Genomic DNA, 20,808 nt, shown 5'->3' with positions numbered 1-20,808 from the left:
TAACATCAATGTTCCTCTCTCTCTCCCCCCTCCTTCCTCCCTCCCTTCCACTCTCTGTAAAAAAATCAATGGAAAAAATAACCTTCGGTAAGGATTAACAAAAAGTAAAAGTCATAAGGAATGAAGCCTGGCCAGGGGCTCAGTTGGCTGGAGCATTGTCCAGGACAACAAAAAGGCTGCAGAGTCGATTCCCGGTCAAGGCACATACCAAGGTTGCAGGTTTGATCCCTGGTTGGGGAGTATAAGGGAGGTAATGAATCTGTTTCTCTCTAACATCGATGTTTATCTCTCTCCCCCACCCTTTCTCTCTAAATCAATAAAACATAAAAGTAGTCAGGAATGAGAAGGATGGCTGCCATCAGTTCCAACTAACCTTACTTAAAGTCAGCCCAGAGAACTCTATTCCAGGACTTTTGGGACAGCTCTAATGTACAGACTTTTGAGGAAGAGGCCCCACAGTGGAAACTGAAAGGTTAATGCGACATACCTCCTGGTTGCAAAGAACTGAAATCCAGGAGCCACTTTTAGACAGTCACCTCGGCCAGGAATCAAGAGCTCTCCATTCTCCAAGAGAGGGATCAGTATGGAAACCTAAATCACAAAACCCCACTGATAAAGCTATTAAGACAAAAGTAGCAAAACAAAAACAAACCACCCTTCTCCCAATAATAAACAAATTCTTAAAAGAAACCCCAGCTCTCATAGCGTAAAAGAGGGTCAAAAGGCAAGTGGGAAGGCTGAGCCACCCCACTACAGAAGAACAAGTTATTCTTTCCATTCCCTGAGTGCCTATATGGACCAGAAGCAAGCAAGACCCTCAAAATCCAGACACGACTGAGGCTTCACAGCCTAGCAGCTAATGGGAGATAGCTATGCAAAGCACCACACAACATGACGAGTGTGAACCCAGAGATGTACAAAGTGATATGTGAAAAGAGTGGCTATAAATCAGAAGTGAAGCCATCCCAGAGGTAATGACATTCACCAAGTCTTAAAGTATGAGCAGGTATTAGCCAGGTTTGATGGGAGTGAAATGGCACATACACTCCAAGCAAAATATTCAAATGTATAAAAATTTATATGCCTAGGTATGGCATGAGAGGACTATGTTATGGTTATGGCAGAATGTGCATAAGTAGTGGAAAAATATAAGGCTTAAAGACAGATGAAAAAGGGCCTCCTGTGTTGAGCTAAGGAAGTTGAGTTTTATCATGAAAGTTATTTAAAGGATTTTAGCCTGGGGGCAGAGAGGGAAATTAAATTTTTTTATTTTAAATAACCAACTGTGCAACATTATGGAAGATAAACTAAAGAGTTAACCTGGAGCAAAAGAGATGAAAAAGGTCAGCAGTTAGGTAAGAAAGTAAGGAAGAAAAAAGGTAAGAGCCCTGGGCTAAGGCAGTGGGATAGGTGAGAACAGAATAGAAAGTCTGAGAAATGTAAGACTGAGTGAGAGACTAGAAAGAGGGAGACATCCAACTTCTGGCTTGGTAACTGTGTGGCAGAAAAGCTGTTTTGAGAAAGAGCAGACATATTGGATAACTTGAACTTGTGCTAAGGAACATCCAAGTAGAGATTTTTCAAGAAAAGTGAGGGCTGTATATATGGATCTGGGGATGTGAGTTTATAGGGGAAGTTTAAAAGAAAAAACAAAGAGCCAAGGAAGAGGGTTCTAAAATATCAGACATAATTTTCATTGTTTCATACACAGCCAGGAGCTGAAAGGAAAGCCCAAAACAGCATAGGGGCAACTCCAAGATAATGCCAAAACTTGAAACTAAAAAAAAAAAAAAATCATCCTAAAGGAGATCTGTAAAAGCTGCCTTAAAATATTAGCTGAGAAATTCTGAAAACAACAAAATAATAATCAAGGAATCAAGTATGTTTTTAAGTAAACACAACTTCACTATGATGATAATTATGTTTAACTATAATCAACTGAACAACACACCTTCTGAAAACAAATTAACAGAAGGTGAATGGTCTGCACAAAATGCAACTCAAAGTACAGGAATTTTCTGATGTTTATCAGACACTGCCAAAAGATCAAGAAAATCATCAGTTTGGCCTTGAATCTGGGCTTTGTCATCAAAGAATATACTTAGCAATGGGATAGTGATAGATCCCTAGGCTCTATCATGACAGGGATGGAATATCACTCATATTCATCTACTTTCTTGGGCTCTGATTCCACCATCCACCATCCTAATGATTTCCAGGTACCCTGATATCTGAAAAAAAATGCCTAGGAAAGATAGCAGTAGGAAGGAAAAAAAGACTCAACAAATGCGTTTAAACCTGCCTGATAGCTTATAATTCAGTTTTATTTTTAAGTCTCATTGGTAGGAATCAGCCTTGACTAATTAAGAAAAATGAGTTACAGCCCTATAGAACTGAGTATTAAGACTCTACAACATGATGATCAAACTGAGGCTCTAACTAGGCCAATAATACCATTACATCTTTACCTCATTAGACACTAAAATCATCATAATACACATTTATAGACACTCCTTTTCCTTCATATCTCCCTCTCCCTCTCCCTACCCTCCTCTCCTATCCTTCTCACCCCCTCCCGCCCCCATCTTCATGTTATTCTCATATCCAAGAGGGAAAAGTTCATATGCAGTTAACTATAAGGTTCATGTTAAAAGGAAAATTAAAACCAATCTCAGAAAAAACTGTCCAAAGTAAGAATTATTTATTCTGTTATTTGTTTTCTTGGTCATAGTTTAGACTACAGAGGAAACATGGATTGCCTCCACAGCTAAATTTTATACACATAGAAAAGTGATTTTTTTTAAAACAATAATATACTAGTACATCCACTATCTTTTCCTTAATGGAACAAAGACAAGCACACTCTTAATACATCATCTGTCCTCAGCCCACAGCTCTACAGATGCCATAACTGGGAAGTAGAGTCTCAAAGTTCTCAGTGTATCTGTAACAGAGGTAAGATGTTTCCCACTGGGCTGATTCATGGAAAGGCTGTTAAAACTGGCCACATATTTGACTAGAGGGAAAAAACTTCTGTGAAATTGGGTCACATTCTACTACTAAAGGAAACAGTACAAGCCAAATTTTATTAATTTTCTATCAAATAAGAAACCAGCCAAGTAAACCAAGACCTCAAACCAGATTAGGTAGGTAACCATGAATGACCTTCTTACATTTCTCTAATCAAACGCCTATGTTTAAATTATCCCCTAGAATCACTAACAAAATGCTCTTTAAAGACAAGAAATTAGCAAAGCCACATACCACGTCTAAGGGGGCATAGTCAATATCCTCCAGTAGGATCCAGTGTCCCTTTGTGGCTGCCTGTGTCAGGGTGCCAGGCTGCCACACAAACTCTCCTGGGACATCTGTGCAGCGGTACATTCCCAGCAGCATCTGCAGAAAGAGAATGAATTATTCAAATCACACATCTGAGGTATCACTGCTATATCCTTTAATTCCATTAAACTTCTACTTATATACACTTAGTGGCCAGATTATTATGATCTCTGAATGCATAATAATCTGGCCACTCAGTGTATATCCTATATAATAAAAGGCTAATATGCAAATTGTCCCCTCAACCAGGAGTTCAACCAGCAGGCAGGCCGGCCAACCACCCATGTCCCCTCCCCTGGCCAGGCTGGCCGGACCCCACCCATGCATAAATTCATGCACCAGGCATCTAATATATGTGTGTGGGCAGATTATAATGCGTTCAGAGAAAATAATCTGGCCACTCAGTGTATATAAAACCCTAAGCGACCGTCCGACTGGTAGCTGTGACACACACTGACCACCAGGGGGTAGATGCTCAATGCAGGAGCTGCCAAGCTGCAGTGACCTGGCAGCTGCGGTTCTCAAATGGCACACCCAGAACCAGACAGGAGGAAGCCCAATTCTGGGGTGTGTCACCCGAGAACTGCCCTCTCACAATCTTGGACCCCTCGGGGGGATGTCGGAGAGCTGGTTTCAGCCCGATCCCTCAGGCCAGGCCAAGGGACCCCACCAGTAGACCAGTAACTATTATCATAGTCCTTTAGCAAAAACAATATTTTAATACAAATAGTTATAAGCATTCTAATCTCCCAAAACTTGCCATTTCTTAATTACCTTACTGTCGGTCTGATCTCCAAGCTGAACTTTGAGAAGCTCAGGGGGCTTCCTTCTACCTGTCATTGCAGCTAAATGTTCAACTAAGGAAGTTTTGCCACATCCTATTGGTCCTTCCAACAACACAGCATTCTGAGAAGCCACTGCCATAGCCAGGGTCTGAAGATTTTTGCAGACCGACTCAACCAGTACATAAGACCTAAAGGCCAGCTCTTGTTCATGAGAAGAACTCCTGTTACTACTAGCCTAAGGAGGCAAGTGAGAAATAAAAAGCATGTCAAGAATGAGTCCTTTCTCCAAAAGGCACAGGTTAATTAAATTTCTGCAATGCTTCCTCTGATCTTTACATAAACCTCTGCCAATATATTAGTAGTACCAAAAGAATAACAACAATAGGTATATTATCCAAAGTAAAGATCTGATTTTTTTTCTTTCCTTTCTTCCTCCCTCAATTCCTGCCTTTGGGGGAAAAAGTAAAAAATTCACTAACAAATTTAAGAAGTTTCCCAAAATTTTACAAGCCAAAAAAGCTGACACACAAGGGATGGGAACAAACCACAACTGGATTATTTTTGTTTTTCTTCCTCTCACCATATCCTGGGTTTCATATCTAAGATAGAGAATGCATACAAGCCCTGGCTGGTGTGGCTCAGTTGGTTGAAATATTGTCCCATACACCAAAAGTGGCGGGTTCGATCCCTGGTCAGGGTACGAGTAGGAGGCAGCCAGTTGATTTAAGTGCTTTTCTTTTACATATATTCTAAAATATTTAGATATGAAATGATGAGCATCTGGAAGTTGCTTTCAAAATAATGTGGTTTCGGGAAAGTGTGCAGAAACAATGAAATATAATTTATCACAAATTTATAATTATTAAAGAAGAGTGATGGGTAGGTAAATGGGGGTTCATTACACTATTGTTTCTACTTTGGAATGTGTTTAACGTTTTCCATAACAAAAAGTTAAAAATAATAAAATAATGTGCCCAATATGTTTAATGGGTACAGAGTTTCAACTTTGCAAGATGAAAATGTTCTGCAGTTTGTCTGCACAACAATGTGAATATACTTACCACCACTGACATGCACACTAAAAAAAGTTTAAGATGGTAAATATTATGTGTATTTTACCACCATTAAAAAATTTTTTTTGCCAAAACCGGTTTGGCTCAGTGGATAGAGCGTCGGCCTGCGGACTGAAGGGTCCCGGGTTCGATTCCGGTCAAGGGCATGTACCTTGGTTGTGGGCACATCCCCAGTGGGAGGTGTGCAGGAGGCAGCTGATCGATGTTTCTCTCTCATCGATGTTTCTAGCTCTCTATCCCTCTCTCTTCCTCTCTGTAAAATATCAATAAAATATATTTAAAAAAAAAAATTTTTTTAATAATAATGCACCTAACATAATAGAGGAAAAATGATCTCTTGGAAAAGTGGAATGATTATCTTTTAAGAAATAATAATTCTCTAATATGGCTAGTCCCTTAAAGATATGTGAGGACAAAATAAGATTCAGGGCTGAAAGTTATTTGCAACTTCCTGAAGGGCTATTACTACAGCAATTTAGCAGGTGGGATAGGCCAGTGGTCGGCAAACTCATTAGTCAACAGAGCGGCAAACCGCGGCTCACAAGCCGCATATGGCTCGCGAGCCGCAGTTTGCCGACCACTGGGGTAGGCCATAGCATGATTCTGCACTCTGCCCCCAGTGCCCTGCCATTGCTACCCAACATCAAGCCCACCCAACCAGAATCCTTCCTATATTAAAATTCTAATGCTCCAAACATAATCTATGTAAGGAGAGTGGTTAAGAGGGGCGGGTTTTAGTGACTAGAGGGAAACACAAGCGTTTTGGAAGTGCTGGTATCTTAGTGCTGGTTACACAGATATCCAGTTCAGGAATAATCATTGAAATGTACATTTAACATATGTGTGGTTTTTTACATGTATACTGTACTACTTCTTTTTTGTTTTTTAATTGCACTACCAAGTGACAAACCTATGGTTCAAGGAAAAACCCAGGACTTGTTCTAAGAAGAAAACTGGGTAGGTCTGATCCAAGTAACAACTGATTAAAGACTGCTGGGGGGGCCCTAGCCGGTTTGGTTTAGTAGATACAGTGTCTGTCTCCAGACTGAAGGGTCCCAGGTTCAATTCTGGTCAAGGGCACATACCTTGGATGCAGGTTCCCTGGCCCTGGTCGGGGTGCATGCAGGAGGTAACCAATTGATGTATCTCTCTCACATTGATGTTCCTCTCTGTCTCTCCCTCTCCCTTCCACTCTCTTTAAAAATCAATGGAAAATATTCTCGAGTGAAGAATAACAAACAAAGACTGCTGGGGGGCGACGGGGAACAGAAAACAGACTGGCTCCCAGTGGTTCCAGATTATGGAACCAGATTATGAACTGTTAAGTCTTTCCAAAGTGTGGTCTAGAGCCACATTCTTGGAAAGGTCATAACATATGGCAGGGGGAAGTTCTCTATAGATACCAGCCTCCGCCACAACAGACAAAGAGAAAATCCTAACAGAAAGAGGTGGCTGGGATTTAGACCTGGGCCTAGCCCTGTGTCCTGTGTCAGCCAATATGCAACCCAAGAGTCTCTGGGCAATTCAGTCTGTCTTTGTTTTACATAAATATAGTATTATAACATGTGCCACCCAACTTCACAGTTGTCATAGTAAATAAATGAGAGGATATATAGAAGAGCTTTGCTAAAGTTAAGAGCACCACACAAGCATTGTTATAGTTTCTAATTTACCATTAAATAGGGACAACGGGAAAATCAGAGAGGAGGGCCCGAGTAAATGTCTCTTTAACTTTTATAAATGGAATAGCAAGTTGGCAAACTCGCTTTGGCCTGTTACTGGTGCTTAGAAGGGGAAGGGGGCACACATCCTACTGATGCCAACATACCTGCCCTCCAGGGGTTGGTGGCTGCCCAGGCAGCACCACACCACAGACAGCAGTCACCCTGGAGGAGAGGTCAGCTGAAACAAGATGTCCCTGTAAGTACTGCAGTTCCTTCTCCTTACGCCACAGGGAAGCTTCTGGATTGGCCAAAACCAAGGCCTTCTCCAAGTCCTGCAGCTGGGCCTCTTCTAGTAACCTGAGTGAAATGAGGATCTCATCAATAACCTTAATCCAGAGTAAACCACATCAAGGTCTCCAGAAATGTTCCTGCTTACCTCAACCTGAAATGGATCAGTTCCTCACTATTAAAAATCTTCTTAAGGAATGATAGCTTGTGCTCTTCATTCATGCAAGTTACCACAGCAAGACAATGTGCTGTGTACCTGGAGAAAATCAAAGTATATAAACTCAGGACCTGCAGGTGATTCTAAAGAATAAAGAAAATTTGCTAGCCAACTGAATACTAGAAAAGGAAATCTTGTAGAATTAAAATAACACATTTAACAGTAGAAAATACAAATCAGGCATAATGAATTCACTTGACAGAACATGGAAAAAGTGAAACTCCACTCAAATCATCTCATTTTCCTCTGGTGTGACACACGAGTAAGGAAAGAGAGTAAGAACTCAAAAGTAACCAGCACAAAGATAACATATTAAATGGTTTCTTTTCCCTCCTTATGCACACAATGCTATACTCTCCCCAACATCCCCATACTAGCAGCACAGGAAAAATCCAAAGGCTACGCACCAGCGGACCAAGGTGTCGTGGCTTCTGAGGAGAGGAACACACACACTCCAGTCCCAGAGCTCCCGGAACACAGACTGTTCGTGCTGTAAAAACTTGTAGGCTGCTTCCATTAGGTCCCGTAGCTTCATCCGCCTGCGCCCATAGCGGACTGGATTAGCATCTGAACTCTCTAGGAAGAGTCTCTGAAAGACTGGAGAAGTGTCCTTGAAATACCTCAGGGCAAACCTTCAGAAAGAGAATTTTCATTTGTTGGTGAGGAATTCGATGTATACATCTCCACTTTGAGACAGGATAGCAGAACATAACAAGAACTCACTAGGGACTGAGAACAAAGACACAGATGCTAAAGCTCCCTAGTCCCAAGATTATACCTGTTCAAGTTCAGGAACCAGGATCATGGCATGAGATATATGACTAAGAGAATACAAACACCAAAGGTACTTATTTTGCAAGTGTTTACTACTGAAAATGTACTCGTTTTCAACAAATACTAAGCCAGACACTGTTAAATCCTGGATGTACAAAACCAAAGAGATACTTTCCTTGAGGAACTTGCTATCTAGTAAGGAAGACAGCCACTTACAGAAACAATGAGAGGTGCATACAAAAAAAGAGTCAACGGAACCTTGGTTGCATATTAAAGATGAAGAGAAGATTCTCATGAAACAAAAGGCAGGCTGGAAAAGAATGACAAAAAGCTTCAAGACATACAAAAAAATTAACAAAATAGCAACATTAAGTCCTTCTCTATTGGTATTACTTTAAATGTAAATGGTTTCAACTTCAATCAAAAGACATAGATTGGTTGAATGATTTTTTTAAAAAAGCTCAAACTACACACAATCTATAAGAAACTCATTCTGGACATAAGAGCACACTGAAAGTAAAGAAATAAAAATAATAATTCCGGCCCTGACTGGTGTGGCTCACTAGGTTGGAGCATCGTCCTGTACACCAAATGGTGAAGGGTTCCATTCCTAGTCAGGGCACATACCCAGGTTGTGGGTTCAATTCCCAGTCAGGGGGTAACTAATCAATGTTTCACTTTCACATCAAGGTTTCTCTCTCTCCCTCTCCGTTTCTCTCTCTGACTGGGAATCAAACTGATGACCGCTTGGTGCATGGAACAATGCACAATCCACTGAGCCACACCTGTGGGGCAATAATATTTTTTTTTAATTCCATGCAAATAGTAATCAAAAGGAAGCAGGGTGGCCCCTAGCCAGTTTGGCTCAGTGGATAGAGCGTCAGCCTGCAGACTGAAGGGTCCCAGGTTCGATTCCAGTCAAAGGCACATGCCAGGGTTTCGGGCTCAATCCCCAGTAGGGGGTGTACAGGAGGCAGCCAATCAATGATTCTCTCTCATCACGGATGTTTCTATCTCTCTCTCTCCCTCTCCCTTCTTCTCTGAGATCAATAAAAATATATTTTTTTAAAAAAGAAAATTTTATTTATTGAGCACCCACAATATGTCAGACACTGTTTTGAGTCCCGTGAGGTAGATACTATTATCATAGATGAACTTGGACTTGAAACCAAGGAGTCCAACCAATTGATTTGTTCCTCTCACATCGATGTTTGTCTCTGTCTCTATCCCTCCCTTCCACTCTCTCTAAAAATCAATGGGAAAAATATCCTTGGGTGAAGATTAACAAAAAAAAAAAGTCTTGTTAAGACTATCATAGTACCTCATGGAAACCCCAAATAAATTAACAGCTAGGCCTCAGAAAGAAGTGTGAACCCAGAAATGAATGGCTTGAGGACCCTAGCTTGACCGGATTCTTCCTATCCCAGTCTCTAGATTTCTATCCCCATCCCATTTCTTTCTTTTCATTCTTCCGCCACAATACAAAACCTTCTCTAATTTCCAAGAGGATAACACACTCATTTCTGTTACTTTAATGATTTCCTTGCTCCCCTTATCTATTTGGCTCACACCTTTATTAACATATTGTATTCAATTTTTTTCAAGTACAGGAACCCATTATATGTGATTTTCTTACCCCCATGATGTGGTCTAGAGCTTAAAAGAGAGGAGCTTATATGTGAATCTACTGAATAAATAACTGTATCCTATCTAAATATATTAGGAAATTTTTAAAACATTAGGCATATTTCCTCTATGTAAATTTGAGGCACATGTTAAACTAATATGCATTAAGTTTTAAGCTGCATTTCTTAAAACTAAAAATCAAAATCCCATTCCACATCACTACCTTTAATTCACTGCACATCATGCACAGCTTTTTTTTTTTTTTGCTTGGTTTTAAGTTATTCTATCACAGGTACCTTTGTAAGCTGCATTATTTCATTTTGGAATAATGTAGGAGCATAAATAAAATATAAAGAAAAATATACTGCCCTGGCAAATTGTAAATTAAAAAAGTAGGTATGTACCTCATATTCATTTAATAAGAACATAAAATGTGAAGCTAATGAGAGACCAGATGTAGATAATCCATCATTGTAATGATTCTGGAAGCACTCTCCCATAAAGCCTTAAAGAGAAGTTGGGGTTCAAGTTACCCACATGCCAATCCTAGAGGACTAGCACACCTTGTGAAATAGTACCAAGGTCAAGAATATCTAGATGATTATCAAGTAAGGCCATAATCCCAATCCTCAATCAAACCACACCACATGTTCTGGACTACCACATGATGCTATTCTTTCCTTTGCTGAATATTTTCTAATTTAATAAAACTGGGCCTATTTTTCCCTCCCCTTTTAGAAAAAGAGCTCATAAAGCCGAAACAGGTTTGGCTCAGTGGATAGAGCGTCGGCCTGCGGACTGAAGGGTCCCGGGTTCGATTCCGGTCAAGGGCATGTACCTTGGTTGCGGGCACATCCCCAGTAGGAGGTGTGCAGGAGGCAGCTGATCGATGTTTCTCTCTCATCGATGTTTCTAGCTCTCTATCCCTCCCCCTTCCTCTCTGTAAAATATCAATAAAATATATTAAAAAAAAAAAAAAAAAAAAGCTCATAAAAATTATGGTTCTCCCCCCGCCCCCGCCCCCCGCCAAGCCTTTATTTCTTATTCACTCATTTAAGGACCAGACTAGAGATCATACTTTCAAGAAAGCCAAGTGTACTTATTGTGTTGATGAAAACTAATACATAAGAGATGGATATAAGAGATGTTCCTATTAGTACAAACAACATTATTCACGTTTAGAGTAAAAGTTCTTTACCTTCTCAATTAAAAAAACCTTGAAAGTCATTTTCCTGCCTCTTTTGGCTTTTCCACACAAACTATATTTTACTATCAATTTAAAAGAGAGCCCTGGCCGATTTTGCTCAGTGGTTAGAGCATTGGCCTGAAGACCAAAGGGTATTGGGTTCAATCACAATCAAGGGCATGTACCTTGGTTGCAGGTTCATCCCCAGCCCTGGTCAGGGCATATGCAGGAGACAACCAATCAATGTGTCTCCATCACATCGAAATTTCTCTTTCTCTCTCTCCCCTTCCCTTCCACTCTCTAAAAATCAATGGAAAAAATATTCTCAGGTGAAGATTAAAAAAAAGAGAGAGAAAGCCATGTGTGTGGCATATGCCTGTAACCCCAGATACTTCAGAAGCTGAGGCAGGAGGCTTGTTTAAGCCCAGAAGTTCCGGGCTTTATTATGTTATGCAATAAATTCAGCATTATTATGGTAACCCCTGGGAGTGGGGGGATTACCATGTTGTCTAATGAGTGGTGAACTAGCCCAGATTGGAAATGGAGCAGGTTAAAAGAGAAATACATTAGAATACAGTTCTAACACAACTTCTTACCATACTGATTTGGACAGATTTATAGAAAACTAAAACGGATACGAGACCTCTTCTAACCCACACCCTCAGCTCCTCTAACAAGGCACAAATCTCATCCATTTGAAGTGGATGCTTTTAGAGTCTCAGCTAAAACTTATTTAAATATGCCTTATGTGCATGTCTTGCCAGATGATATAATCCTTGGGGGTAGGGGACATATCTTGGCCATTTTTCTGTCTTGATGGCCAAGACTTAAAGAGAAACCTAATAAATGGTTACTGAACTGAGCTGGATAAAAGAGTCTCTGTGATTATTTTTACAAAACAGTACCACTTATATCTTTCTTTCCTGTATTTTTCCTCTTCCATTCTCAGCTCAGACTCCTCCTTACTTCCCAGGAGAGAGCAGGTTCTACCACTGCAAGGAGAAACGTGAAGAATAATGCTGTTACTTACGGGAGGACATCAGGATGGCTACCGATAAGCTTGCTCATTGAAACACAGAGTCGTTCATGTAGATCATGGTTGACTTGGCCTCCAGTTTTAATGGCTTCAGCATTCCTTTCCAGCAAATCCAAAAGGATAGGGCGAAACTGGCGACTGATCAGAATAGTATAGTCTTTATCCAGAAGTAACTGTGCTAAGGTATTCAGGATACACTGGCGATCTTGAGGTGTCCACACCTAAGAGAAAAGCCACACAAAAGATCTATATATACAATACTAGGGCCCAGTGCACAAATTCATGCACCTTGAAAGGAACTGTGGGCCTTGAGGCTGCAGTGGGCACAGGGGCGGGTCTCAGCCCATCCTCCTTGCTCCCGCCTGGCCCCTCCTGCCGCGGCCCCCAGTCTCCTCTGCCACAGCTGGTGCCAGCCCTGCTCGTACCTACCTACTGAAGGCGCGGAGTGATTGGGGCCGGCACTGGCAGCGGGTGTGAGCACTGGATGGGACTGCAGCACGTGGGAGCAAAGAATTTTCAGTAACCACCAGAGGCTTGCCCCGATGACAGTGACCTGTGCCCTGCCTTGGTCTGGCACCCCCGCCCACCTGCTCCACCATCCCGCCGTGGCCTACACCCACCATGTTCCATGTACACTCCCCCGCACATCATAGTGACTGGTTGTTCAGTTGTTCCACTGTTCAGTCTATTTGTATATTAGGGTTTTATATATATAGTAGATTTGTTTGCACTACTGTAAAAGAGCCAAGAGTTCTAGCTTGGAATTAAAATAACCAATTTCCAAACTTCAAAAGTCAGTTTACCTTACAAAACACCCTGGCTGGTGTGGCTCAGTTGGTTGAAGCTTCATCCTGTACACCAAAAGGTGGTGGGTTCAATTCCTGGTTAGGGCACTTACCCAGGTTGAGGGTTTGATCCCCGGTCAGGTATGTGTGGGAGGCAACCAATCAAAGTTTCCCTCTCACACCAACATATCTCTCTCTCTAAAATAAAATTTAAAAAACAACAACAAAACACAGTGTGGTTTTTTTTTTTTTTTTTTTTTTTTTGCAATAGAGGATTAGAGTTAATTTAATGTAAAGGCTATTACCAGTAGGTCTACTGGGGTTTCAGGTAAAAGGACTAATAGTAAATACATGTGAAATACTATACAGCTTCTCTGAAAAATAATCTATGCTTCAGGGTCAAAACATTCTCCCAGGGCTCCTTTGCTCTTGAAGGAAAATATAGAAATTAAATGAAAACAAAAAATTTTTTAAAACTGCAGTTAGTATACAAAACTGCCAATTCTCTTGAGGAAAGGGTAGAGATTAAGAAATCAATTCCTGGCCCTAGCCAGTTTTGCTCAGTGGATAGAGCGTCAGCCTGCGGACCGAAGGGTCCCGGGTTCAATTTCGATCAAGGGCACATGCCTGGGTTGCGAGCTTGGTCCCCATCATGGAGCATGCAGGAGGCAGCCGATCAATGATTCTCTCTCATCATTGATATTTCTATCTCTCTCTCCCTCTCCCTGCCTCTCTGAAATCAATAAAAATGTATTTTTTAAATGTTAAAAATTTTAAAAAAGGAAATCAATTTCTGAATATACATAAAGCTATCATATAAAGCCTCCAGCCTCTAATAAACAAACAAAACAAATCCAAAATAGACAATCACACTTTAATTTGCAAGATGAAATACACCACAAAATTCTGGTGCCTGGGGTCAAAATGTCCATAAGCATAATAGGGAAAACTGTAAAGTGTATAAAAGGTCTCATGTTGCTAGTGTGTGTGCAGGACTGTACAACCCTTGCTGTCGGACAAAGCGACATACCCTCTGACCTAGCAAGCCCAATACTATAAATTTATCTTAAGGAGTTTCAAATTAAACAGTTATCTGTAAGAGTGCAGCTTGAGCACAATCTAAACACCATATGCAAAAACATAACAATTTTTTCCAAAGTTATGACTCTGAAAAGAAGTCACCTTACCCCAGAGCTCTTACAAAGTCTCCCAAATTATTGGGCCTTCTCTTCATAAAAACACCTAATTTTGAACAAAGCACTGATGGGGAAAGAATATTATCTTAAAACAAGTTCTATCAATATTAGTTCTGCTGCTTAGAGGGGGCCACCCAAAGGACCTCGTAAAAATGGAGGCAAGGAAATTTAACAGATTTGGCCATGATATACAGAGGCATAACCTCACATTTTCAACCGCTAAATGTCCCTATAAATAAGCCCCCTAAAAGTATATTCTTAAAATATAAAAATAAAATAACAGTAATATAGTAAGTGGTTATTCTGTGAAGAAGAAAAAACCTCTATCATCTATAAAATAAACAAACATAACATGTCTAATTTCCTCAGGTTAATACAGAGCATCTATAGAAACCTAGCCAGCATCATAGTTAATACATGAACAACCCAATTTAAAAGTGGGTAAAAGAGCCCTGGCTGGTTGCTCAGTGGTTAGACTGTTACAGATGCTCTGGATCAACCTGAGGAAATTAGACATGTTATTCAAATGGACACTTGTGAGCTAGGAAAAAACCTCCAGAGGACATTATGTAATCAACTTTGTCTTCAAAAGGAAATCTAGAAAACTGTGTTAGAGGAAACAGATATTTAACTTTTTAAAAATCAACTTTATTGGCTTTTATAATATAATTTATATACAATAAAATGCAGCCATTTATACTTGGATGAGTTTTGAATATGTATACACTGTGTAACCTCCACCCCAATTAAAATATCAAATCCAAAGTTCTCTCAATTTCCTTTGCAGTCAACCCCCTCACCCTAGACAACCAATGACTTAATTTTATGACCATAGATTATAGATCTGCCTATTCTAGACCTTTATATAAATTGATCATATGGTATGTACTCTTTCCTATCTAGCTTCTTTTGCTCAGTATTGATGCTTTTGGTAATCATCCATGTAGTTGTATGCTTCAATAGTTTATTCCATTTCATTACTGACTACTTTTTCACTGTATGAATATATTACAATTTTTTTTCATTTACATATTGATGGATATTTTCACTGTTTCCAGCTACCATCAATAAAACTACTCTGAACACTCGTGTACAAGAGATTTATGGACATATATTCATCACTCTTCATCTTTTTCATTAACTAAGAGTAAGACTGCTGGGTTCTATGGCAACTGTATGCTTCAACAGATAGTAAATTTTAATTAAAAAATTGTTTTGCAATGCTTAAAAGAAACTGTTTTCTAAATTAGTTGTACCAGTTTACACTCCACTAGCAATGTTTGAGAGCTCTAGTTGCTACATAACCCACCAACATACAGTATTGTCAGTCTTAATTTTAGCCAATCTAGAAGAGATCCGGTGGTATCTGGTGGTTTTATTTGCATTCCCCTGATGACCGAAGAGGCTCATAAGTTTTTAAAGTGTTTATGGCCATTCATTTATCTTCTTTTGTGATGGGTTTTTTCATTTCTTTTACCCACTTTATTTTTTTGGGGGGGGGGGAGGGGGGACCAATTCTTATCAAAGGATATTTTTCCCATTGATTTTTAGAGAGAGTAGAAGGGAGGGAAGGAGGGGGAGATAAAGAGAGAAAAACATCAAAAGTGAGAAAGACACATTAATTGTTTGCCTCCCACCCATGCCCCAAGCAGGCCAGTGCCTGGGCTAACGCTCTAACCACAGAGCAAAACCGGCCAGGGCTCTTTTACCCACTTTTAAATTGGGTTATTCATGTATTAAATAAGATGCCAGTTAGGTTTCTATAGATGCTCTGTATCAACCTGAGGAAATTTTGTTCTATTCTTAGCTTGTTTTTGTTCTACTCCTATCTTGTCTTTGTCTTTGAAATGCTCCTTTCTAACTAACAAGTCTGATTAATCAGCAAAAAATTGTTCATATTAGTCACTTACCTTATTTTAGAATCTATAATGGTGGCCTTCTTTCATTCCAAGTAGTTTGAATTTTCCCCTTTTATTCTTGATCAGTCTTTTCAAAGAATCACCATTTGGTTTCACTGAATTGCTCTATTACTTATCCATTTTCTTTTTCATTAATTTCCACTCTTTATTATTCTCTTCCTTCAACTTATTTTGGGTTTAATGTACTCTTCTTTTTCTAATTTCTTAAGGTGAATTTTAATACCACTATTTCCTAATATAAGAATTTTAATGTTATGAATTTACCTCTAAATACTTCTTTAGCTATAACCCATGAATTGTTTAAAGCAATGGTTGGCAAACTGCGGCTCACGAAACGAACCACATGCGGCTTGCGAGCCACATGTGGCTCACGAGCCACGGTTTACCGCTCTGTTGACTAATGAGTTTGCCGACCACTGGGATAGGGGCTTAATCACAAGGAACAACAACAGCCTGTAATTATTGGAATCGAGAGTCTAGGTCAGTGGTCGGCAAACTCATTAGTCAACAGAGCCGCAGTTTGCCGACCACTGGTTTAAAGTAACATTCAATTCAAAATATTTTCTGATTCTCCCAGTGATTTCTTCTTTAACCATCAGGTTTTTTTCTTTTAATTTTGTTATTTAACTAGAGGCCTGGTGCACGAAATTCGTGCTGGGGGGGGAGGGTGTCTCTCAGCCCAGCCTGCACCCTCTCCAATCCGGGAGCCCTCGGTGGATGTCCAACTGCCTCTTGCAATCCGGGACCACGGGCTCCTAACCACTCGCCTGCCTGCCTATCGCCCCTAACTGCTCCCCTACCAGCCTGATCGCCCCTAACCACCTCTGCCTCACCCCGCACCCGGGACCCAGGAGTCTCTCCTCCAGTCAGTCACAGGCACCCAGGACCCAGGCTTCCCTCCCTCTGGCCGGCCACAGCTGCAGGGGACCATGAGCAGGCGGCTTCACCTGGGCCGCAGCTGCAGGCGCCTGGGACCACGGGGCGGGTGGCTTGTCCCTCTCCTGGGCCGTAGGCACAGGCACAGCCGCTGGCGCCCAGGACTGCTGGGCGGGTGGCTTGTCCCTCTCTCGGGCTGCAGCCTGGTTGGTCCCCATTCCTCTCCCCCCAGTGTTGTCTGAGCTGTTATGGCTTGATGGTGCGAGGGCGTGACAACCACTTGCATATTAGCTCTTTATTATATAGGACTTAGAACATTTAGGATTTTTCTAGTAACTTTTGGGCTGTTTTTTTGCCCCCGCCCCCCAATTTAATTTCACTGAGGTCACTGAATATACCTGTATAATTTCAATTATCCTACATTTATTAAGACTTGTTTAATGGCCCAGCTATCTCCCTTCTGGTTGGGGAGAAGTACAAACCATTTACTCTTAAGTATCCTTGGCTTAGGGAAGATAGGATTTATTAGGTGGCTGCAAACTGCTGTTTATCTGTCTTAGTTTCCCCATCTGCTTGTCCTGGAATTTTCCTAGGTTCTTATTATGCTACAAGGGAGCTAAGGTCACAAAGCTAGCTTCAGAATCAGGAACCCATGACACAGAGTCTGCCTCCAGAGTCCCTGCTTTTACTACTCTCTGTAACTACTAGTATTTAGTTTCTACCATGTGAAATATATCAAGAAATTGAGACGTAGGGGTATTAAGTAACTTTTCCAAAAAGTCCCCAAAAGCAATTAAAGAGAATTAATTTGATTTTCAGCCATACTTCATACTCATGCACCCTAAACACTCTGCTCTTCCTGAACATAGATAGTGATCAAGGAGCTAAGGATATGTGATATTACAAATTATAATAAGAAATATATATTTGGTCTTTGACCCTATCCCAGGCATAGACCTCCCAAAACCCTTGGAATTTCCTGTGATGGAATAAAAGTGTCATCCCTTATGTTAATGAGGTTTATTTTTAAAAGCTGCCCAAGTTAGGGCTGGATAGAACCAACCAACTACAGGGAGGACAGAGGTCCTAGAAACAGATCAATCACCAATGGCCAAAGATTTAATCAATCATGCCTATGTAATGAAGCTTCCATAAATATCTAAAAGGACACGATTTGGAGAACTTCTGGGTTGATGAACAGATGGACAGAGTAGCGCACTCAGAGAGCATGGACGTTCCAAACCCCTTCCCATATACCTTGCCCTATGCATCTCTTCCATCTGACAGTTTCTGAATTATATCCATTTATAGTAAACTGGTGATCTAGTCAGTAAAATGTTTCTCTGAATTCTAGAAATTGCTCCAGGAAATTAATCAAACCCAAAGAGGGGATAGTTAAAACCTCCAATCCACAGGCGGTCAGAAAGACAAGCGACAATAGGTCTTGCAATTAGCATCTGAAGTGGGAGCAGAAGGGCAGTCTTACAGGACTGAGCCCTTCACCTGTGGGATCTGAAGCTATCTTCAGGTAGAAAATGTTAGACTTGAATTAAATCGTAAGACACAGGGCTGGAGCCCTGACTGGTTTGGCCCAATGGATAGAGCGTCGGCCTGCGGACTGAGAGGTCCCAGGTTTGGTTCCAGTCAAGGTCATGTACCTTGGTTGTGGGCATTATCCCCAGTATGAGGTGTGCAGGAGGCAGCTGATCGATGTTTCTCTCTCATCGATGTTTCTAACTCTCTATCCCTCTCCCTTCCTCTCTGTAAAAAATCAATAAAATATATTTAAAAAAAAAAAAAAAAGACACAGGGCTGGTGTCCGAGAACTGCTTGGTGGTGTTGGAAAATCCACAGACTGAAACTGGAGGAGAATTGTAGTATAGTAGTGGTAGTAGAAATGAAGAGGAAGGAATAGAGTCAACACTGAGAAAGTAAAATCAAGAGAAGTTGGCTATAAGTGAAGGAAAAAGAATGATGACGACCCTCAGTTCCCTATATGACTGGATAGAGAGGGTGATGTCACCAGCTTAAATAAGGAACACTGCAGGAAGCACAATTCTAAAAAATTCTTAATTCAGATACCAAACTCAAATGAGAAACCAGTATTTCAAAAATCTTTACTTGCCAATAAAAATAATTTTGTTTCCGCCCTAACCAGTTTGGCTCAGTGGATAGAGCGTCGGCCTGCAGACTGAAGGGTCCCAGGTTCGATTCCGGACAAGGGCATGTACCTTGGTTGCGGGTACATCCCCAGTAGGGGGTGTGCAGGAGGCAGCTGATAGATGTTCTCTCAATGTTTCTAACTCTCTATCCCTCTCACTTCCTCTCTGTAAAAAAATCAATAAAATATATATATTTTTTAAAAATCATTTTGTTTCCAAAAACAGGAGAAAAATTAAATGGCAACACAATCAACTCTTTTCTGAAATGGAAAGAAACAAATCTGAAAGGTATCTGAGACAGGACAGAACTTGCAGACAATGTGAGGCAAAGAAAAGGACGGCAAGTGGTCCCAATAACATTACTAATACAGTTTCCTAAAACCATTTCCCCATCCTGCTCCCAATACATAAACACCAATTTTGCACCCACTCAGTGGTGTGGAATCATAAATCCCCTGTTGCTGGTCTGTGATCCCTAGATTCAGAACCTCTGCTAAATTATAAAGCCCGTTTACATTAAAAAAAAAAAATACCTCTAGCAACAATACATAATTCAGGAGTTTGTCACAAACTCAGCTCAGTTAAACTGATGATGTCTTTCTTTACTCCAGCACACCAAAAATCAATTTTCTTTCTAGACCTCCCCATTTGTGTTAGTGATTTCCTTCCCTGAGGGCTCAAGGCCAGAAATCCCAGGGATATTTTCCACATCTTCCTCCTCTTTGCTTCACACGTTCAATTTGTTATTTCCAAATAGAAATGCCTCTCATATTAGTTCTCTGCCATTCCAGATCCAAAAAGCTCCAGACCCAAAATAAAGCCATAGGTTCCTAAGCAATGGGATATATAAAGACAATGCATCTGTGACTAAGTTCTAGAAGATACTGGAGTTAGGGGCTGGGGGGAGGAGGTACATTCTATTTTGAAGAAGCTCACAGATACTGGGGCTGGGGAAGCATAAAATAGGAAATTAAAATGAAAATGATAAAAAATGCGTGATAAGGATTCCAAACTCAGACGCGAGTGGGAGGGTGGAGGAGTGGGAGGGAGGCCAAAGGCTTTTAAAAGACCAAAGACCCGTTTCCCAGAAAACTCTAATTTACCTCGTAATTACTACGGTATCATGCAGTTAGCACTGTCTTGTTTTTTTCCTTCAGGTGTTTTCTGGTCATGAACTGTCTCCAAAAATAAATGTTAAATTCCTTGGGAGCAGAGACCGCAACGGATTTATTTATCTGTTTCCCCACAAAACCACACTGTGCCTTAGGCACAGCAGGAATGCAATCAATACTTGTCGAAGTGCCCAAAAGAATGGACACGGCAGAAAAGAAAAACACTCATCCAAATGGACCCGGGACACTGAAGTAAAACACATGGCAAAAGGGCAGACTATCCACCTCATTTACAGAAAAAACACACACCCCTTTCTTTCCGAAGGCCATGTCTGCCACACGGGGTCTGCCACATGGGGTAAGTCAGTGGAGAAAGAAAGGGAAGGATCCCCCAAATAAACAAAGGCTCTTTCCAATCTCGACAAACGCGCGGACGCCTCCGCCACTGGCCAGCCCCGAGGAAGGGGCCAGGATGACAAGAAGCCGCTTCTCTCTCCCCGTAAAGCAGCGCGTCACGGGGCACCCGCGGAGGGCGGCCGGGCATTCCCTCTCTTGCTCTGGTTCTTACCTGCTTGGCCAAGAACCTGCCCAGCTCGCTGCGGCTCTTCTCGTTCTTGGCAGCGATTAAACGCAGCGGCGCGGCCGCCACCTCCAGCAAAAGGTGCTCCATGGCCACCAGTGCTCCCGGCTTTGCGCTCAGAGCCCCAGAGGTTCCTGAACCGGGGCTGCCAACAACTACGCCTCCCAAGAGCGGCCGCCGCAGCCCCACA

The 20,808-nt window shown here is 41.2% G+C and overlaps 1 protein-coding gene across 3 annotated transcripts in view; it reads right to left on the bottom strand.

Moving 5' to 3' along the window:
• Positions 1-20,808, bottom strand: part of MDN1 (midasin AAA ATPase 1) — a 163,912-nt gene extending 143,104 nt beyond the window's left edge. For all 3 annotated transcript variants that reach the window (XM_080666284.1, XM_080666285.1, XM_080666286.1), the window contains exons 1-8: positions 20,607-20,808; positions 11,983-12,209; positions 7,774-7,998; positions 7,298-7,405; positions 7,026-7,218; positions 4,114-4,359; positions 3,265-3,396; positions 488-591 (exon numbers count right to left, since the gene is read on the bottom strand). In XM_080666284.1, coding sequence (XP_080522410.1) covers positions 488-591; positions 3,265-3,396; positions 4,114-4,359; positions 7,026-7,218; positions 7,298-7,405; positions 7,774-7,998; positions 11,983-12,209; positions 20,607-20,708 — 1,337 coding nt within the window. In that variant the 5' untranslated portion in view covers positions 20,709-20,808. The remainder of the gene's footprint in view (positions 1-487; positions 592-3,264; positions 3,397-4,113; positions 4,360-7,025; positions 7,219-7,297; positions 7,406-7,773; positions 7,999-11,982; positions 12,210-20,606) is intronic.

This window comes from Plecotus auritus (genome assembly GCF_963455305.1).
Source record: "Plecotus auritus genome assembly, chromosome: 4".
Taxonomy (NCBI): domain Eukaryota; kingdom Metazoa; phylum Chordata; class Mammalia; order Chiroptera; family Vespertilionidae; genus Plecotus; species Plecotus auritus.
Note: the sequence above shows the minus strand (reverse complement) of the source record. Positions and strands in the feature narration are given on the sequence as shown.